At 37.8% G+C, this 18,249-nt stretch overlaps 2 protein-coding genes and 1 long non-coding RNA gene across 7 annotated transcripts; 1 reads left to right on the top strand and 2 right to left on the bottom strand.

Moving 5' to 3' along the window:
* Positions 1–1,513: 1,513 nt before the first annotated feature.
* LOC147937691 (uncharacterized) lies at positions 1,514–2,245 on the bottom strand. Its single transcript, XM_087465220.1, has one exon. The coding sequence runs from the start codon at positions 2,243–2,245 to the stop codon at positions 1,514–1,516; it is 732 nt and encodes a 243-aa protein (XP_087321346.1).
* A 735-nt stretch (positions 2,246–2,980) lies between these two features.
* Positions 2,981–11,090, bottom strand: LOC104710356 (1,8-cineole synthase 1, chloroplastic). Of its 5 annotated transcripts, none has more exons than XR_015567208.1 (7): positions 10,767–11,090; positions 9,959–10,196; positions 9,488–9,866; positions 9,151–9,369; positions 8,418–8,556; positions 8,075–8,319; positions 2,981–3,455 (listed from the first exon to the last, which is right to left on the bottom strand). XR_015567208.1 is itself a non-coding variant. In XM_087467648.1 (7 exons), the coding sequence occupies exons 1-7, from the start codon at positions 10,986–10,988 to the stop codon at positions 3,153–3,155; spliced, it is 1,752 nt and encodes a 583-aa protein (XP_087323774.1). In that variant the 5' UTR covers positions 10,989–11,071; the 3' UTR covers positions 2,981–3,152. The 5 variants fall into 5 exon arrangements, 3 of the variants coding, with proteins under 3 accessions (XP_087323774.1, XP_010425235.1, XP_087323775.1); XR_015567207.1 differs by having other exon boundaries at positions 9,959–10,232; positions 10,767–11,084; XM_087467648.1 differs by having other exon boundaries at positions 8,075–8,326; positions 10,767–11,071.
* Positions 4,179–7,496, top strand: LOC147937690 (uncharacterized). The gene is made up of 2 exons (XR_015567210.1): positions 4,179–6,189; positions 6,641–7,496. It is a non-coding gene; the product is annotated as an uncharacterized LOC147937690 (long non-coding RNA).
* Positions 11,091–18,249: the final 7,159 nt, after the last annotated feature.

Raw genomic sequence — 18,249 nt, 5'->3', positions numbered from 1 at the left:
AAGGATAATTCTCTACCCTTAACTAAACTCACACCAAGCCTAGATTTAAACCAAGATAAACTAACTTTGGGCTAAACTCCCCCTGAGCCTAGACTTCAGATCTCCAACTCTCTGGAGCAACCTTCACACAAACGCCACACCAATGAACAAAGAAGCTTGATCATAAAAGCACCAAACCGCGAAACTAAGCCGCACACAATGAGAAAGCTCTCTAGGGTATTTATCTTTATGCTTAGCTCTCTTACCTCTCTAGGACGTGCCCAACACCTCCCTATATATCCATCAAGACTTCCTAATCACCATAGGAGAAGATTTTCAAATTCCATAAGAAAAGGCCTTTTTCCTTTTTGCTATTTTTCTTTTCCTTGTAAAATTCCAATTTAATCAACCAAAGAAATAGTAGTTTTCCTTTTCAATTTATCTTCAAACCGTCATTCAATATTGCCTTTTCAAACCTTCTAGAAACTTCTCAGTCACATAAAACAATAACAATTCTGTATCACTTCTTGTATCACACAGACAATACTTTAGAAAGACCAATACATATTCATTCTCTCCCTTTTTGACTATGCTTGTGAACTCATCAGTTCAAACACCTAAACAACATCACCAGACACATTTTCATTCTCCCCATGAATGAGTCACAACATGGTCAAAACTAACTGGAAAATTCTCTCCGCTTTACAATACGCGGTTGATAGCCTAGTACACCACCTCCATAGAACTCATTTTTTCTAACCCAAATCTTGTTGCGCCTTAGACCTCCATGATTGACTCCTTGAATGAATCTGAAACAATTCTTCTTAATATGTCCTTGAACTCCACAATGATAACATGTAGGACCATGAAACCTTACATCATAAACATTCTCCATTTGACTCCTCTCTCTCAACAATTTGCAACATCTTGGCCAAATATGCCCAACAATACTTAAATGATAACAAACATGTCGAAAACCTTGTCTAGGTGCATTCTGCAATTCAGAAATTCTTGTACCACGTTTTTTTCACAAATACAGTCTCTGAAGCAGTCATTGAAGCAGACGTTATTTTTCCACTTGAAATAAACACTAGATCTGATTTTGAAGTTTTTCCTTCAAATCCAAGGCCACACTTATCTGTTTTACCAATACTCAGAATATGATCCAACTTCTTTGTACCATTATTAAGCATCCTCAAATTCTTTTGAGTTTCTTCAAGTTGCACTATAGCTTGTAATGCTTCTTCTCCCTTCTCTGTTGTATATTTCTCTGTTTCAACGATTTTAGCCTCTAACTTGAGCTTCTCCTTAATCAAAACTGAATTAACCTCAATCACTTTAAGCCAATGTTCATACAACATCTCATACTTCTTACCAAGTTCTTCATAATCCATACTCTCTGAATCACTATCACTTTCACATTCATGTTCAGATGCAGTTGTAGGTTTTGCTGCAGATTTATAAGCATTTGCAGACACTGTTGCAGACGCTGATTCAAAACTATCTTCAAAAGTTGTAAACACCTCAAAATTCTTCAGATCTTCTCTTCTCCATCTGAATCAGTTTCAGAATCACTAGTGACCACATTCATAGCCTTCTTTATTGCTTCCTTAACTTCATCATCTTTCTTCTTTACTCCTTCAGCCTCATATGCTTTGCTTAATTCAAAAGCTTTAAGAATTCCAACAAACTCATCAAAAGCCATCTCATCTAAATTATGAGCTTTTTCAACTGCAGAAATTTTTGACTCAAATTTTGTAGGCAATGATCGCTTCAACTTCTTCACAAGCTTTTTGTCTTTGTACTGCTTTCCAAGAGCAAAAGCCTCATTAGATATATCACATAACTTAGTACTAAACTCAGCCACAATTTCTTTTTCTTCCATCCTTATATTCTCAAATTGTGATGCCAACATATCCAGCTTTGTTCTCTTAACACTTGATGTACCCTCAAACATTTTCTCCAATGACTTCCATGCTTTCTGAGCTGATAAACATTGAGAAATTAACTTGAAGTGACTTGAATCAATGGCATTGTAAATCGCTGTCTTGGCCATCGAATTGCAACTTAATAGTTTTTTCTCTGCAGCAGTCCACTTATCTCTTGGCTTAAGACTCTCAACTCCTTTATCATCCACAACTCTAGGAGGCTTCCAACCAAGCTCAATCGAATTCCAACAATCTTCATCAAGGTTACTAAAAAACACTTGCATACAAACCTTCCAATATCCGTAATTCGATGAATCAAGCAACGGTGGTCCTGTCATAGACGTGCCAACTCTGTATGAATTCATCAAAACTAATTCAAAGCTCTGCCTTACTTCCTGAACTACCCTCACCCTTGATCTACCCAAAATAGACTGAATCTCTATCGAGAACCCGCTCTGATACCACTTGTAAATGCGGATGAGGCAATAATAAAGTGCAGAAAGTAAATAACACAAGAGCTTTGTTAACGAGGTTCGATTTTTCCTACTCCTTGGAACCACGTCCAGATTTCGATTTCACTATAACAAAAAAGCAAATACAACCTATTCGCAAGCGCGTAAATCAAGCACAACCCTCTTAATTCACTGCTCCGTTCTATAACATGAAATCTTAAGGATAATTTTCTACTCTTAACTAAACTCACACCAAGCCTAGATTTAAACCAAGATAAACTAACTTTGGGCTAAACTCTCCCTGAGCCTAGACTTCAGATCTCGAACTCTCTGGAGCAACCTTCACACAAACGCCACACTGGCGAACAAAAAAGCTTGATCACACAAGCACTAAACCGCGAAACTAAGCCGCACACAATGAGAAAGCTCTCTAGGCTATTTATCTTTATGCTCAACTCTCTTACCTCTCTAGGACGTGCTCAACACCTCATTATATATCCATCAAGACTTTCTAATCACCATAGGAGAAGATTTTTAAATTCCATAAGAAAAAACCTTTTTTTGTTTACTATTTTCTTTTTCCTTGTAAAATTCTAATTTAAGCAACCAAAGAAATAGTAGTTTTCTTTTTCAATTTTTCATCAAACCGTCTTTCAATATTGCCTTTTCAAACCTTCTAGAAACTTTTCAGTCATATAAAACAACAACAATCATGTATCACTTCTTGTATCACACAGACGCTAGACAGACCAATACATCTTCAACTTCCTCAAATACATAACTTTAGTGTAAATCAATCTAATGGGATTGGATCAACGAGCAAGGATCGGACACGATCAACGGTTTTGGCTTTGTTCGGACATCCATGACCATCCCCATATTGATACATGCATTGCGACATGCGTGCCAGGTTCATTGCAGCTTCCACAAAACCTCGGGAAAATGAACTGCGAGCCGGTTTTGTTTCGTTGTTCATGTCGTCCCATGTATCACTAATCATCTGCTGCACGTGCTCACGTGCCTCTTCCTCCGAGGCTCCAGCCTCATGCATGTAACATTGGACCGATTTGAGAACGTCTCCTCTCGCCAATTCATCCTACACAGTTTAAACAAAACACTCGCTCGCTCACTTATATGTTAATTAATTATGTGATTCTACGATTTTAATGAATCGGTTAGTTTACAATTATGTTTTCATTGATAATTTTATTTATTTCTTCATTCTTGTGTTTTGACTTTGTTTTGTTTTCCATGGTTTTTCCTTCTGCACTATTATTGGTTTTTTGTTGTCGAGTCACTGTTATTGTCCTTTTTATTAGCATATAAGAAGGAGAAGAGAAGAGAGAGGCCGGGAAGGCCGAACTATGGAAGAAGAAGAGAGTGGCCGGTGAGGCCATGGGAGGCATGAGAGCGGCCAGTTAGGCCGCGAACACAATGAGAAAGGCCATGTGGGCCGTGTGAGCAAGGAAGAGACAAGTTAGCAAGGCCATGAGTGCCTTATAAGAAGAACAAAGGCCTTATAAGAAGAAGAAGCCCAAGAAGAAGGAAATATCTCACAAGGAAGGAAAGAAGGATCTAATGGCCACAATGAAAGGAAGGAAGAAGGATCAAACGGTCACAAGGCAAGGAAGGAAGGAAGGATCACATGTGGCTTTGGTTGGGAAGCATAGCGAGTCAACCAAAGGGAAGGAGCTGTCCCTTTCAATATACACCAACTCGTGAATGTCACTTTCAGCTCCCATTGGAATCTCATTGTGTGTCTAACGGTCATATGCATTTGTTTCCCTATATTAAGTTGTATGAGAGCTCATATGTAATCTAACACAACACAATTCAATAATAAGAGAATCATTATTTCGTTTATCTCCTCTCTACTTATGTTTATGTTCTTAGTTCCAATGTAGAGAGCTTAGAGTATAAACGGTTAGAGGCTGCCCTTAAGGCAGCCGATTCTCTTCCTAAATCTCACCCTAAACTCTTCTTATTTACTCTTTTCTTAGGGTTCTTTCAAGCTATTTTATGGGGAGTTCATCACAAGTTGATGACCTCTTCTTTCCCTTGAGATCGAGTTAGTTTGTTGTGGGTTTAAGGAGACTTAACCATTGGGGTTTTGTTCTTCCTTATCAAGAGCTTTCTCTCTTGCAAAACCAACATGGTATCAGAGCCGGTTCTGTTCTTGGTGACTCAAACTCGATCTAAAGTCAGTCTTTTGATTTGTCTTAGGTCCTAGGTAATCCGCTTAAGCTTAGGAGTCTTTAAAGGTTTATTTTTTGGTTTAATTGTTAAATCGATTCTCAAAACAGCTCAATATTGAGTAAGCTTGGTCTCTTGTCTTGTTAGAATTTGTAGACCAAGTGAGTGATGAGAAATCGAGTTTAAAAGCCCCATCCTTAAGCTTTACCGATTTGGTAATAACTTTGTTTAATTTGGGATGTGTGGGAAGTGATGAACCATTGAGCAAATTGTGTTGTTCATGGTGAGGATTCACGGTTCTTGTGTGCTTGTATGAGCCACGAAATTCTTAGGATTCTCTTAGGATTCTCTTAGGATTGAGTTTCCTTTAAAGGTTTAATTTTGCTTTAGTTAATTTTCCTTTAAAGGTTTAGTTGCTAAATCGCTTCTCTTTCTTCTCAAAGTTGAGAAAGCTTTGTTTCTGGCCGTATGGTGTGTCCAGATTCGAGCTTGAGGAAGAGAGAGGTCTTGTTTTTAGCATATATGGTCCGCTTGGTCAAATAGATTAAAGCTGGTCCAAGGTGCAGTCTTTTAACCGATGGACACAAGGGTGTTCCAAAGGTGGTTTTAGCTTTTATTTGAATCTGACCACAAAATCATCTTCAATATGATATCTTGTGGGATTTGTTCAATTCTAGTCAGCGAAAAACACTTGTTCATGTGTTGTTTCGTGAATCTTAAAGTCTTAAGCTCTTGGAGAACACTAGGTTTAGGTGATTCTACCATGAGCACAATATCTTGACCGTTGGAGAAATTAATTTTCCATATGGTCCATGTGTTTCAGCCATTAAAGCACCAAAAGCTTGTTGATTCTTGGATGCTCTTGGCTGTCAAAGCTTCTGCAAACTCAAGAAAACAGAGTATAACTCTGTCCATTGGAACTCTTGAGCTCTATTCTACTCTCCATTCACCTTATACTATCGCCCATACTCTCCTTTATACTCTAATACTCTTGGTTACTCGATACTCTATTCTCGGTTACTCGATACTATACTCTTTGGTTACTAATACTCTTTATACTCTTTGATACTCTATACTCTATTCTCTAATCACTCACAATCTCTTGTTTAGAATCTGTCCCATTGAATTTGGTTTCAGTTTCAACCTTGAAGATTGTGTGGAGCTCGCTTGCTATCTCAAGAAGAAGTGGCGAGGATGAAGGCTACAAGAAAGCCATGAGGAGGCGCAGCACAATGCCTGGAGTTAGAACCAAGGGCCACCAAGTCTTTGTTAAGCTGGTGGAAGGTGATGAATCAGCTCACAAGCATGTGTGTTAGTGCCAAGTTATTGATCGGATGTGCACAAGACTTCAAGGAAGGTCATGCACAAGGTTTCAAGTGAAATGATGAGGTTTCAGCCCATCATCAAGTAAGGGTTGCGGGGGAGATCAACTTTCAAGTGGCTTCACCGCACCTCACAGTCTATGGTTTCAAATTCTCTGCAACAAGCAAAAGTTTTGCCGATGCGTTTCAAAGATCGATTCGTACGAAGGACTTCCACTGCGATTCAGCTTCCGCGTTCTTCACAAAAGGTCTAGACCATAGAGTCATCTTGCCAGTGGAAGTGAAATCATACCAATCCGAGCAGCCGTTCGAAAGGTATGTCCGAATCAGTGGGCATATATCATTCTGACGCGTTTTAAAGAAGCGGTCTCAAGAAGAGAGTTCAAACCGCAACAATGATAAACTCTCTTCCTCTTCTCCATCAAAGACACCGAAATAAAAAGGCTGTGCTCTAAACTCTACTCTATTTAAATTATTTTCTTAAATTTATTATATTAGCTCCATTACTAGCCTTTACTCTCTCATGTGATCTCTTAAATTGTCACTTTTGAAATTGTCTTTGATATTCCTCATATTGTTTTATGAGAGCCTCAAAGAAATTTACTTTGATATTCCTCATACATTAAATTATGAGAGCCTCAAAGAAATTTACTTTGATATTCCTCATACATTATAGACTATGAGAGCCTCAAAGAAATGTGAAAAATTGTCTTTGATATTCCTCATAACATACACTTATTGTTTCTTCTTTATCACTTGTTTGAAGGGTAAAGAAGATTATGAGAGCCTCAAAGAAATTCTAAAGGTGCAAAGATGGAGATCATAAGAAGTGTGTTAAAGGCAAGGTGGACTAAGGAAGAGTAGCGGTTCAAAACATGAAGAGAAGAGAGCTGGTTCTTTACAAACCAAGATCAAGGGACATCATGGATAGTGAAGGCTATACTCTTTTTCCCTTAACAAAGTTTTATCCCAAGAGGTTTTCTTTGTTAAGGTTTTTAATGAGGTAGACAACACTAGTCCACTCTTGATCTTTGGTCCTCATAGTGTCCCGCCGATCAAGCGTGCGGGGGAGTATTAGCATGTAAGAAGGAGAAGAGAAGAAAGAGGCCGGTAAGGCCGAACTATGGAAGAAGAAGAGAGTGGCCGGTGAGGCCATGGGAGGCATGAGAGCGGCCAGTTAGGCCGCGAACACAATGAGAAAGGCCATGTGGGCCGTGTGAGCAAGGAAGAGACAAGTTAGCAAGGCCATGAGTGCCTTATAAGAAGAACAAAGGCCTTATAAGAAGAAGAAGCCCAAGAAGAAGGAAATATCTCACAAGGAAGGAAAGAAGGATCTAATGGCCACAATGAAAGGAAGGAAGAAGGATCAAACGGTCACAAGGCAAGGAAGGAAGGAAGGATCACATGTGGCTTTGGTTGGGAAGCATAGCGAGTCAACCAAAGGGAAGGAGCTGTCCCTTTCAATATACACCAACTCGTGAATGTCACTTTCAGCTCCCATTGGAATCTCATTGTGTGTCTAACGGTCATATGCATTTGTTTCCCTATATTAAGTTGTATGAGAGCTCATATGTAATCTAACACAACACAATTCAATAATAAGAGAATCATTATTTCGTTTATCTCCTCTCTACTTATGTTTATGTTCTTAGTTCCAATGTAGAGAGCTTAGAGTATAAACGGTTAGAGGCTGCCCTTAAGGCAGCCGATTCTCTTCCTAAATCTCACCCTAAACTCTTCTTATTTACTCTTTTCTTAGGGTTCTTTCAAGCTATTTTATGGGGAGTTCATCACAAGTTGATGACCTCTTCTTTCCCTTGAGATCGAGTTAGTTTGTTGTGGGTTTAAGGAGACTTAACCATTGAGGTTTTGTTCTTCCTTGTCAAGAGCTTTCTCTCTTGCAAAACCAACACTTTTGTTGTCACTTCATGCTTTGAGCCGTTTACACACTAAATGCTGACTAACATATACTAAATTATTTTTAAATTTAATAATTAAATTTCAAATGTCTAGCACTTTTAATTTTTAATTAATAATTATATTATTAACAACAGTATAATATTATTAATATATCAAGCAAGTGTTAACTAAAAAATCCTCTCTTCTAACTTTTTTCTCGCGTTGATCCATTTTTTGTTGTATCCCGTGAAATTTTAATTTTGACAAATCAATCAGAATTAGAAAAGAAGTTATAATTTACCGGTGATGTTCCAAGGTCGTTAGCTAGACGAAGGACGGTGGCGGAGCGTCGGACAATGTGTTGTCGGTGTTGAGACAAAGTCTCTAAGTTTTGAAGTGAGATTTGGTCAGAGAAAACACAGTAAAAGTGGATCAGTATTGTTGGAGCAGAAATTGAAATCCAAGCATTTTCCATGTATTCTTCCACACTTGGTTTGTATCCTCTGTTATACCACTTTGCTTCCACTAGATATGTTTTACATAAATCTGCCCACTTGTTTTAACAAAGACAAGAAAAATAAATCATATTTAAAATATAATATTTTAAAGAATCTCAATATAATATATATTTAAATGTTACTTACCGATTTCTTGAGAAATGGGGTGACATCAATATTTTTATATTTGAGAATATCATATCCAATGCCATTGATTTCATTGCACAAAAGAAGAAAACACAATCGCATGTACTCAGGAAGCTCATCAAGACGATTTACATCCCAACTGCACATAATTATTTATTTATTTAGATGCATGCACCTTATAAAAAATAATATGAAAGTATATATTTAAATTATTACTCCCTCTGTTTTAATTTAATTGTCGTTCTAGAACTTAATCTTTGTTTCATATTAGTTGTCGTTTTAGATTTTCGATGTAGATATTTGATGAATATTTCAATCTTATCCCTGATGTTTTAAAGTTTCAACCAATAAAAAAATTATGAAATATATTAATAAAGGGCAAAACAGATAATTTAATAGTTTCCTTAATTTATGTGCAAAAACCTTAAACGACAATTAAAAAAACAGAGTGAGTATAATTTATCATATAATGATCATTTTGCTTGAGATATAAAATGCTACAACTCAAATATACTTACAATAACAACCATGATGAATTGATGACATGAAAAACAAAATATTATTTTGATAATACTATATATATATGTATACATTTATGTATATATATATATATATACACATGATATATATATATATATATATAGATCTATTTAAATAAATCTATTAAATATCAGTTATTTAAAATTTATTATATGCAAAAAGATTTGAGAAGTTTAAGTAGAAGAGTTTTTACTTATCAACCATGGAAGTGAAGAGTTCAAGTTCTTCAAGAGTGCCATAGATATCATAGATATCGTCAATAGTTGTAACAAGCGCATTAACTATAGTCATGATCCGTCTCAGATATCCAAATTGTGGTTCGTATATTAATCCAACTGTCCAAAAATAATTCTCGACAATTCTATCTCTTACAAAGGGAAGTTCATTAGCCAAACATGTATCCTTCCACCAGCTTCATATAATAAGAGAGAGGATTAATAGAAGGATCATATACATTAAATAACAACGTGAGAAATGCAAAACAGAATATATATTTCTTTTATAATTAGCCTACACATAGTATTATATACCTGGCAACGTATTTGAGATCTTCTTGATGAGTAGTTTGTACGATGTTGAAATCGACTTTGGCAAGTTCGATCAAAACAAGATTCATGTCATGTTTCTTCTCGTATGCATCTATGTACCATCTCGTCTCTAGCCTTCTCATTCTCCAATGGTATGGCATTTCTAACGCATGAATCGCTTTCTCTCGTATTTCCATGTTGTTTGTTTCATCATCAACATATTTTCTTATTTCTTCGGTTGCAAAAGGTCTGATGACTTTATGCAATTTAGTATCCGCTTTGGTGGAGAGATACGACGCTTCATACAAAGAAATGATACTTGGTATACTGTCGCTCTTGAAACTATTGCTTTCTATCTTCTCAATGATCGCATCAAATATATCTGAAAGAAAAGGACATATAAGTTAAAAAATGAAACTGATATACAACGAAATTTAGTATATATATATAGAAGTTGTAATTTTGATATTATACTTTCTGAGACATCAAAACCATGTTGTCTAAGAAGTCGGAATTCGAGTGCCGTTGCATGTAAATCTTCTTCATTGTCACCTTTCCAAGTATTTTTTCCATTTTCATCATGAAAACTTGTTAAAATGTTATTTATTTCTAGCTCAAAATGATACGAAACCCCAAGTTTTTGTAGATCATCGATGAACTCTAATTGCTCGAGATGGCTCTTTGTAACATCAAGCATCCTCTTCACCTTTTCCTTCAACATATCTCTAGCTATTACTTCTTTTTCACTCTGTATATATATATGATTAAACGACATGTAAGTAGTAACTACTCCACTTGTTAATAAATAACCCTCATAAATAAGGGGGGTTATTGGTTTCGGATTCAGAAAGAATTTTAATAACTTTAAAAGTTATGTAAAATATGTTGTTATTCAATCAAGACTTTTGAAAAATCTTTAAAAATTTGGTGTTATTGGTTGTGGATTTGTAAAAAGTTATCTAAAATCTTGATAAATCTAGTGTTATTGGATTAAGAGTCTTATAAAGTCATGAAAAGTTTTATGTTATTCAATTAAAACAAAAGAATCTTGGATTGTTAATGAATTTAAATTTTGTGTTATTGGTTTAGGATTTTATATCATTTCCTTCATAACAAAAGTCATGAAAACTCTTTTATCAAATAGAAAGATTTTAAAAGATTTTACAAGATTAGGAAACACAAATCAGCAAGATTTAAAATAACTTCATAAACCATCTATTATAGTTTCCCTCATAAAACTGACAATTAGGTGCAACATTAAAATGATGACAATATACTTTACCGCATAGTTATTCTTGATGGAGAGGAGATAACAATGGTCCCACGGTGAAGGTTGATAGTTGCCGGAGCGTCGACGGAGGTCAACAGAAGTAGCATCCGGCGTCGTTTTGGTCATGGACTTGCATACAAAACGGTGAGATCCGTGAGGATGTGGAAGCCGAAAATTATGGCTAAAGGAGTTTTGGTAAATTAGAGCTGAACCCATACGTAAAGTAGTAGCCATTGATAATTAGTATTTAGATCTCTTCTTCGTGGTGCATAAGTTTATATAGTTAGGAGATCGCAATCCAAGGGTACTGAGCAGTAAAGGTTATAGAGGAAAAAGAAGAAAAAAAGCAATAATTGGGAGAAAAGTCATGAATTCAAAAGAAGTATTTATAAATTTGACCCAAAGAAACAAGTATTTATAATAGGAAGTCCTTTACCTTTTACTTAATTTTGAGACGAAAAAGTAAAGAAAGTCTTATGTTTTATACTTGATTGGTAAACTTTAAGTTGAAAATAGAATAATTTTTTGTGATTATTCTTTCTATAAGGTATTTCCTAAATTGATCCTAATTTTTGTGGGTGCACAAAAAAAAAAAAATAATAGCGCTTGAGTGGTTAGATGATCAATAAGACCATCTCCAATTAGATTTCCTCATTTATGTTTCTAAAATAGAAAAACTCTATTATAGAAGTAAGCTTTATTCCAATATAATTATCTATTTTTGTCTTTTAAAGAGAATATTTTTGCCTTCATAAATACTTACATATTATGGTTCTGAATGGAAGCATGTTATTTGCGGAACTGACAAAAAATTATGAAAAACGCACATCAGTAACCAATCACCACTATTGTTATAAATTTGTGGTTTTGCAAAAAAAAAAGTAAGAAAGGGATGTGTGCGTTGTTTGAGAAGGAAAAATGCCTTGAACCTCTATAAATATTCAAACAGGTTATTACTCAGCGGTCGAAGGAAAAACACACTTGATTATATATATATATATATATATATATTATTTTGATTATTATTAAAAATAGTATATAGCTATCATTGTTATATAATGTTAAAATAATATTGTATTTTAACTTCACTATTATTGGATAAATATTGAAAAACATGTGATATTTTGGTCTACTAAAATTGTTAAAACATGCTATAAAAAAATTTGTTTCTTAATTTCATAACTTTTTGGTCAAAGAATTTTTTTTTCATTTTTCCTAAATATAAATATCCATAACCAAAATTGAACTTTTTATATTTTTAATATAAGAAAAGTTTTTGATATAATTTTTACCAAACACAAATATTCATAAACCAAAATTAATTTTCTTTTTCTAATACATGAAAGATTCACGTACATAGATGTTCAGTCTTTTCACATAAATATAAAAGATTTTGATGAAGATACAATCATTTAACATTATTCGAATCACTTTATCTTTTGAAAAATAAGCTATAAGAGATTTTTAGTAAAGATAATTAATTGGTTTTATACATATTTTTTACTTTTTGTTAAATATATTCTGTATGAAAATATATCTACAAAATATATGAAAATATATTATACATAATAATTTATAGTTATAATGATTATTTATTGAAACAAACACGACCTGGTTTTTTTTAATCATAATTAAACATCCCATAATACTTAACTAAACCCACCAAACCCCAAATCAACATTAAACCAACAAAAACCAATATGCACAGCGGAAACATACCAATACATTAGCATTCTTAACCATTCTAACCAACAACCTAGCATGCTACTAAACATAACCAAGACCAACAACACATAACCGAGATCCTAGATCATCCTCTTGCACATCGCCATGATTTCACGTCACATACCTGCATACCACAAACAAAAATTGAGATGCGTAAGTATTATCATAAATACTTAATGATGCAATTCTCCATCTACTGGACTATACAAACAAGCAGTAAGATCCTTCATGCCGCAAACAACAAACAATAAGACAAACCAGGCAATACAAAAAGCAAACATGTCATCCACTGCTGCTGAAAGTTAGTGTCAACCGACACCAACATGGTGTCAATCGACACTGACACCTGGCGAGACACAACACAGGTGTCGATAGATACAGACCACCTTGTGTCGACTGACACATGCTCGACATTTCATGAAATTCCTAATTGCATCGACCGACACCTCCACATGGCATCGATCGATGCTCGTAGGTCAAACGTGCCATCCTCGCATCGATGTCGACCCACAAAAGTCTTGTGTCGATCGACACTCATGCCGAGCATCACCTCTTTATGATCCGAAACTCCAAATCTTGCCTCTAAGCTTCTCCTATCCATTCCGTACGATCCCAAGAACAGATCTAAGCCTCAGGAGTCACGAACAACACATAGAAATCACAAGAAAACAATTACTTATCACACAAATCACAGCAAATAGAGATCTTAGCTTAGATAAGTCATGGTCATGCACTCACCTAAGCAAAAGAAGATTCTGACTCTAAAATCGACGAAAACACACTCCTAGCAAGTTTCCCAACCAATCCTAGCTTCAGATCCCTCAATAACACTAGAAATCTCCAGGAATTCCCAAGGCTGCTCAAGAACACTTTTCTTATCTTTTCTTTCTCTGGAATCGACAAAAGGAGGCTGCCTTCAAGCCTAGGTCGACTTCCCAACCTATCATATCCCGGTTTAGATCTCACTTAACCCAAACCTGAATCGCATCATCGATTAAAACCAACCGAGCGAACCCGGAATTAGGCTGTGTCGATCGATGCACCTACTGTGTCGATCAACACACCCCCTTAAACCAACCAAAATGATTCACGGATGTTACAATTCTTCCCCACCAACAAGGATTCATCCTCGAATCCCACAACACCGTCCATCCACCAAGGACCTCTGTGCAACCATCAGCACGGCCCACACATCCTCCGACCGGACCATACATCGTCAACTAAGGTTCTCCGTGCAGCTGTAGCAACAGCCCGTACACCCACATGACCCAACAGTCCGCATAAACCTAACCCCACTGGTCAACACAACCCACAACCCGAGATCACTCCCGACCTCCAAGGTCGACATCCAGTCACTATGCTCATATCCACGTCCTAGACATTGTTTGCTCTCTCACTCATACTTTCTCAGGTCGCAATCTTCGAACTGCACCGCCTGCACTCTCATACCGTCGTCCTCAAGCCATACCGTTTCACTCTTGGATCGTCACTCTCGAGATCTTGGTACTAGGGGAACTACTCATCCGCTTCGGGGAACTAATCATCCCCTAGGAGAATAATCATCTCCTCTGCCGCTCTCGGGGTCGCACCAGGTGAACTAATAATCTCCTCTGCCGCACCCGGGGAAATAATTATCCCCTCAGGAGAACTAATCATCTCCCCAGGAGAACTAATCATCTCTTCCAGAGAACTAATCATCTCCCAAGGAGAACTAATCATCTCCTCATGAGCAAACAAGTCATAACATCTACAAGCATCTCCCGACTGGAACTACCTCCCGTGGTTTGCGTAAAACATCACAATGTCCTACGAACCACCATACTCCCTCACCGAAATATCACAACCACCATGATCACTCTTCAGGCCAACTCTAAAACATCCCAACCACTTGGGTGTTCACACACACCCCTATCCAAAAATAGATAAGTTCTAACTATTCATAGATCTTTCTATTTTCCTTTTGCAACGACACTTTTAATTAATAGCAAAGCTCTAACTCCCTTAACACTTTCTATTTTTAGAAACTTCTATTTATGGAAACCTTCCATTTCTAGAATCACAAAAACATTTAACCATTACACATCAAGATTCCATAAGGACTAATCATCTTATTAAATCCTTAAGTGTAACAAACGTTTACAACTCCAAATAAAAAACTTAACAAAACCAACAAAACCAGAAATAATCTAAACTCTGGGATTAGTGCCCGACCCTTCCTTCGGCTGCACCCCTCCCACTGTCAACTGCTGCAACCTCAGACACTGAGGCCTGATATGCCCCACCTCCTTGCAATAGAAGCAAACTCAAATGTCTCCTTGCATCCCGCTCCTCTTGGGACATCTCGCCAACCTATGATCCATGCTCCCGCACCCGTAGCATCCCTGACCACCTTAGTCTATGACCGACATGTTATCCCGCTTCCTCTTATGTCCTCGCACTGACTTGTCGTCCTTGCTTGGAATGCTTTGCTCCAGCATTTCCTCTCTCTGAACGGTTGGACTAACCACCACGACCTACTCCCTCAGGTCATCCTCGATCCCGACTGCAGTCTCCACCAGCTATGTTCTCGCAGTGTAGCACCTCACCCTGCACCAAGTCTTCATGTCATCACGTAGAGCCAACAGGAATCTTCGCACCTGAGCCGACTTCGACTCCAAAGCCCGGCCTGCATACACCCCAAGCCGACTGAACTCCGCGTCCAGCTCCCGCACAGTACGGTTCCCATGGATCAACCCTAAGAACCGCGCCTCCATGCGATCAAGTGCCTCATGCGGAAAATACTTGGCATTGAACTCTCCTACAAAGTCCATCCAGGTCATCTCTCACTGCATTTTTCGGGCCATCACCGACCTCCACCAAACCCGTGCAACCCCCAAAAGGTAGTGCGCTGCAAAGTCCACCCGATACTGGTCGGGACACTAGAGCGACTAGAAGATATCCTCCATCCGCTCTCTCCACTCATCTGCTGCACTCGGATCCATGCCTCCCAGAAAATATCCCGCACCAACATGACGTAGCTGCACAAGAATCTGAACATACTGTGCATCCACTACTTCGGCCCCAGGCTGCACACCTGCCTGCACCCCAGCCACAAGCTGCACTGCTGGACCATGCCCACCAACCACTGGCGGCACCACCGAAACTTGCCCACCAACTGCTGGCGGCACCATAGGAGCCTGCACACCTGCAGCTGACGGTGCCACTACTTGAAGTCGCACCAACACCTGAGCCAGCAAGGCCCCCAAGATATCCTCTCTACCTGGAGCACCATCCGATGCAACCCCCACACCCGGGGCAACACCGATACCAACACCGGGGCCTCCTGCCCCTCCGATGCAACCACCAGCTAAGTCTGCAGGCACTATAGGATGAACCTTCGACTCTGCCACCTCCTCACTAGCCATGCTCTGGGTTACACTCACACTGGCCTCGGGAACCTATACCCGCCCATGACCACACCCACGACCACGACCACGTCCGCGCCCACGACCAGCAAATCCTTCACCTCTAACCATCTGCACTACCTAGAACAAAAGGCTAAACAAACAAACAAACCACACACTCAAATACCCAACTTACCATAGAATCTCAATGAAGGCTCGAAGAGGATGATACTATGACTCCATACCACATGAAAATTGACTAAGTACTCATAATCAATTCCTTCACACAACATTATACATCAAACAATAAGAAAATAATTCAACCAATTAAATTCCTAATCCTCTCTAAACCATTCATTAATCCGCCCTAGAACCGTAAGGGCTCTGATACCAAAATAAAACAACCCGACCCGTTTATTATTTTTTTATCATAATTAAGCACTCCATAATACTTAACTAAACCCATTAAACCCCAAATCAACATTAAACCAACAAAAACCAATATGCACAGCGGAAACATACAAACAATACATGAACATTTCTAACCATTCTAACCAACAACCTAGTATGCTACGAAACCATGTTTCATCATTATTAAACATAACCAAGACCAACAACACATAACCGAGACCCTAGATCATCCTCCTCCTCATCGCCATGATTCCACGTCACATACCTACACACCACAAACAATAATTGAGGTGCGTAAGTATTACCATAAATACTTAATGAGGCAATCCTCCCATCTACTGGGCTATACAAATAAGTAGTAAGATCCCTCATGCCACAATCAACAAACAATAAGACATACCAGATAATACACAAAGCAAACACGTCATCCACCGCTGCTGAAGGTTGTGTCGACCGACACAACACATGTGTCGATCAATACACAGAAACACTCCTTGTGTCGACTGACGCATGCTCGACATTTCACAAAATCCCTAATTGCATCGACCGACACTCCACATGGCATTAATCAATGCTCGTAGGTCAAACGCGCCGTCCTCGCATCACTGTCGATCGACACAAGTATTGTGTCGATCGACACTCATGCCGAGCATCGCCTCTTCATGATCAGAAACTACGAATCTCGCCTCCAAGCTTCTCCTATCCATGCCACACGATCCCATGATCAGACCTAAGTCTCAGGAGTCACGAACAACACATAGAACTCACAAGAAAACAATTACATATCAAAAAAATCACAGCAAACAGAGATCTTAGCTTAGATAAGCCATGATCATGCACTCACCTTACCAAAAGAAGATTCTGACTCTAAAATCGACGAAAACACACTCTTAGCAAGATTCCCAACCGATCTCAGCTTCAGATCCCTCAAGAACAGCTAGAAATCTCCAGGAACTCCCAAGGACGTTCAAAAACATGTTTCTGCTCTTTTCTTTCTCTGGAATCAACAAAAGGAGGCTGCCTTCAAGCATAGGTCGACTTCCCAACCTTAAATATCCCAGTTTAGATCTCACTTAAACCAAACCTGAATCGCATCGTCGATTAAAACCAACTAAACGAACCCGGAATTAGGCTGTGTCGATCGATGCACCTACTGTGTCGATCGACACATCCCCTTAAACCGACCAAACCAGTTCACAGATGTTACATTTATATTATTTTGTACCGCTTATTCTAACTCGCAATTATCTTTTTCATAAATCAAATTTTATTCTAGACCGCTTATTTTGTATTAACCACATTTGTCTCGCAAATATATTTCTTCCTCATAAATCGTAGTTGAACCGTACCGTACTACTAAATTGTTTGTTTGGATACATAGCATAACCAAATACGCAGTTACCATTCAGACTCTATGTTCTCCATTTCTTATCAATCGATTGTATAGATACATAGCATAACTTTAAATCATCTGATTGCCACGTATGGACTTAGTGTAATAATTGTAACTCATCCGAATGTGATCTCCTTGTGATTATGTCTGGGATCTCTTTTGAAATTATTTCATTTCCTCGCATTGATAGTTTGGCAGTCAGCATCAACCTTTTTAATATTTTAGGTTTTCAAATCACAGTGGTATATCTTTACTCAACATTTTGCTCCTACCAATCTAATCAATATAATTGATATGCATCACAATCTTTTATATATATATACATAATTAGAATGTGTTACATAGATGAAACTTGTTCAATTTTATATTTTATGAGATATGTGTACATGCGTTTGTGTGACCGTGGCTCTGATTGGTTACAATAATTAAGTTTGTTTGCAAACGAACCGCTATTATGTTCACCAATCAATAAAGCGTTTGGAGAGAGTGGTTCATAAGAGTGGTTAGATTTGGTGGTTATAATGAGCGTTCAAAATAGATTTTAGGTGGTTGGAAGAGTGATTGCAAATTTTTTTTTACATGG

This window comes from Camelina sativa, chromosome 9 (assembly GCF_030686135.1).
Source record: "Camelina sativa cultivar CO46 ecotype springtype chromosome 9, ASM3068613v1".
Lineage (NCBI taxonomy): Eukaryota > Viridiplantae > Streptophyta > Magnoliopsida > Brassicales > Brassicaceae > Camelina > Camelina sativa.
The sequence above is the reverse complement of the archived record's forward strand: the minus strand, read 5'-3'. Positions and strand labels throughout refer to the sequence as shown.

What these genes read in the sequence shown, in the direction of transcription:
- LOC147937691 (XM_087465220.1), bottom strand. Translation starts at nt 2,245, where the DNA reads ATGACAGGACCACCGTTGCTTGATTCATCGAATTACGGATATTGGAAG.
- LOC104710356 (XM_010426933.3), bottom strand. Translation starts at nt 10,988, where the DNA reads ATGGCTACTACTTTACGTATGGGTTCAGCTCTAATTTACCAAAACTCC. An exon ending in CCATCAAGAATAACTATGCG is followed by an intron (nt 10,233 to 10,766) that starts GTAAAGTATATT and finishes ATATATATACAG; the next exon opens with AGTGAAAAAGAAGTAATAGC. An exon ending in TTCACTTCCATGGTTGATAA is followed by an intron (nt 8,557 to 9,150) that starts GTAAAAACTCTT and finishes AATTATGTGCAG; the next exon opens with TTGGGATGTAAATCGTCTTG.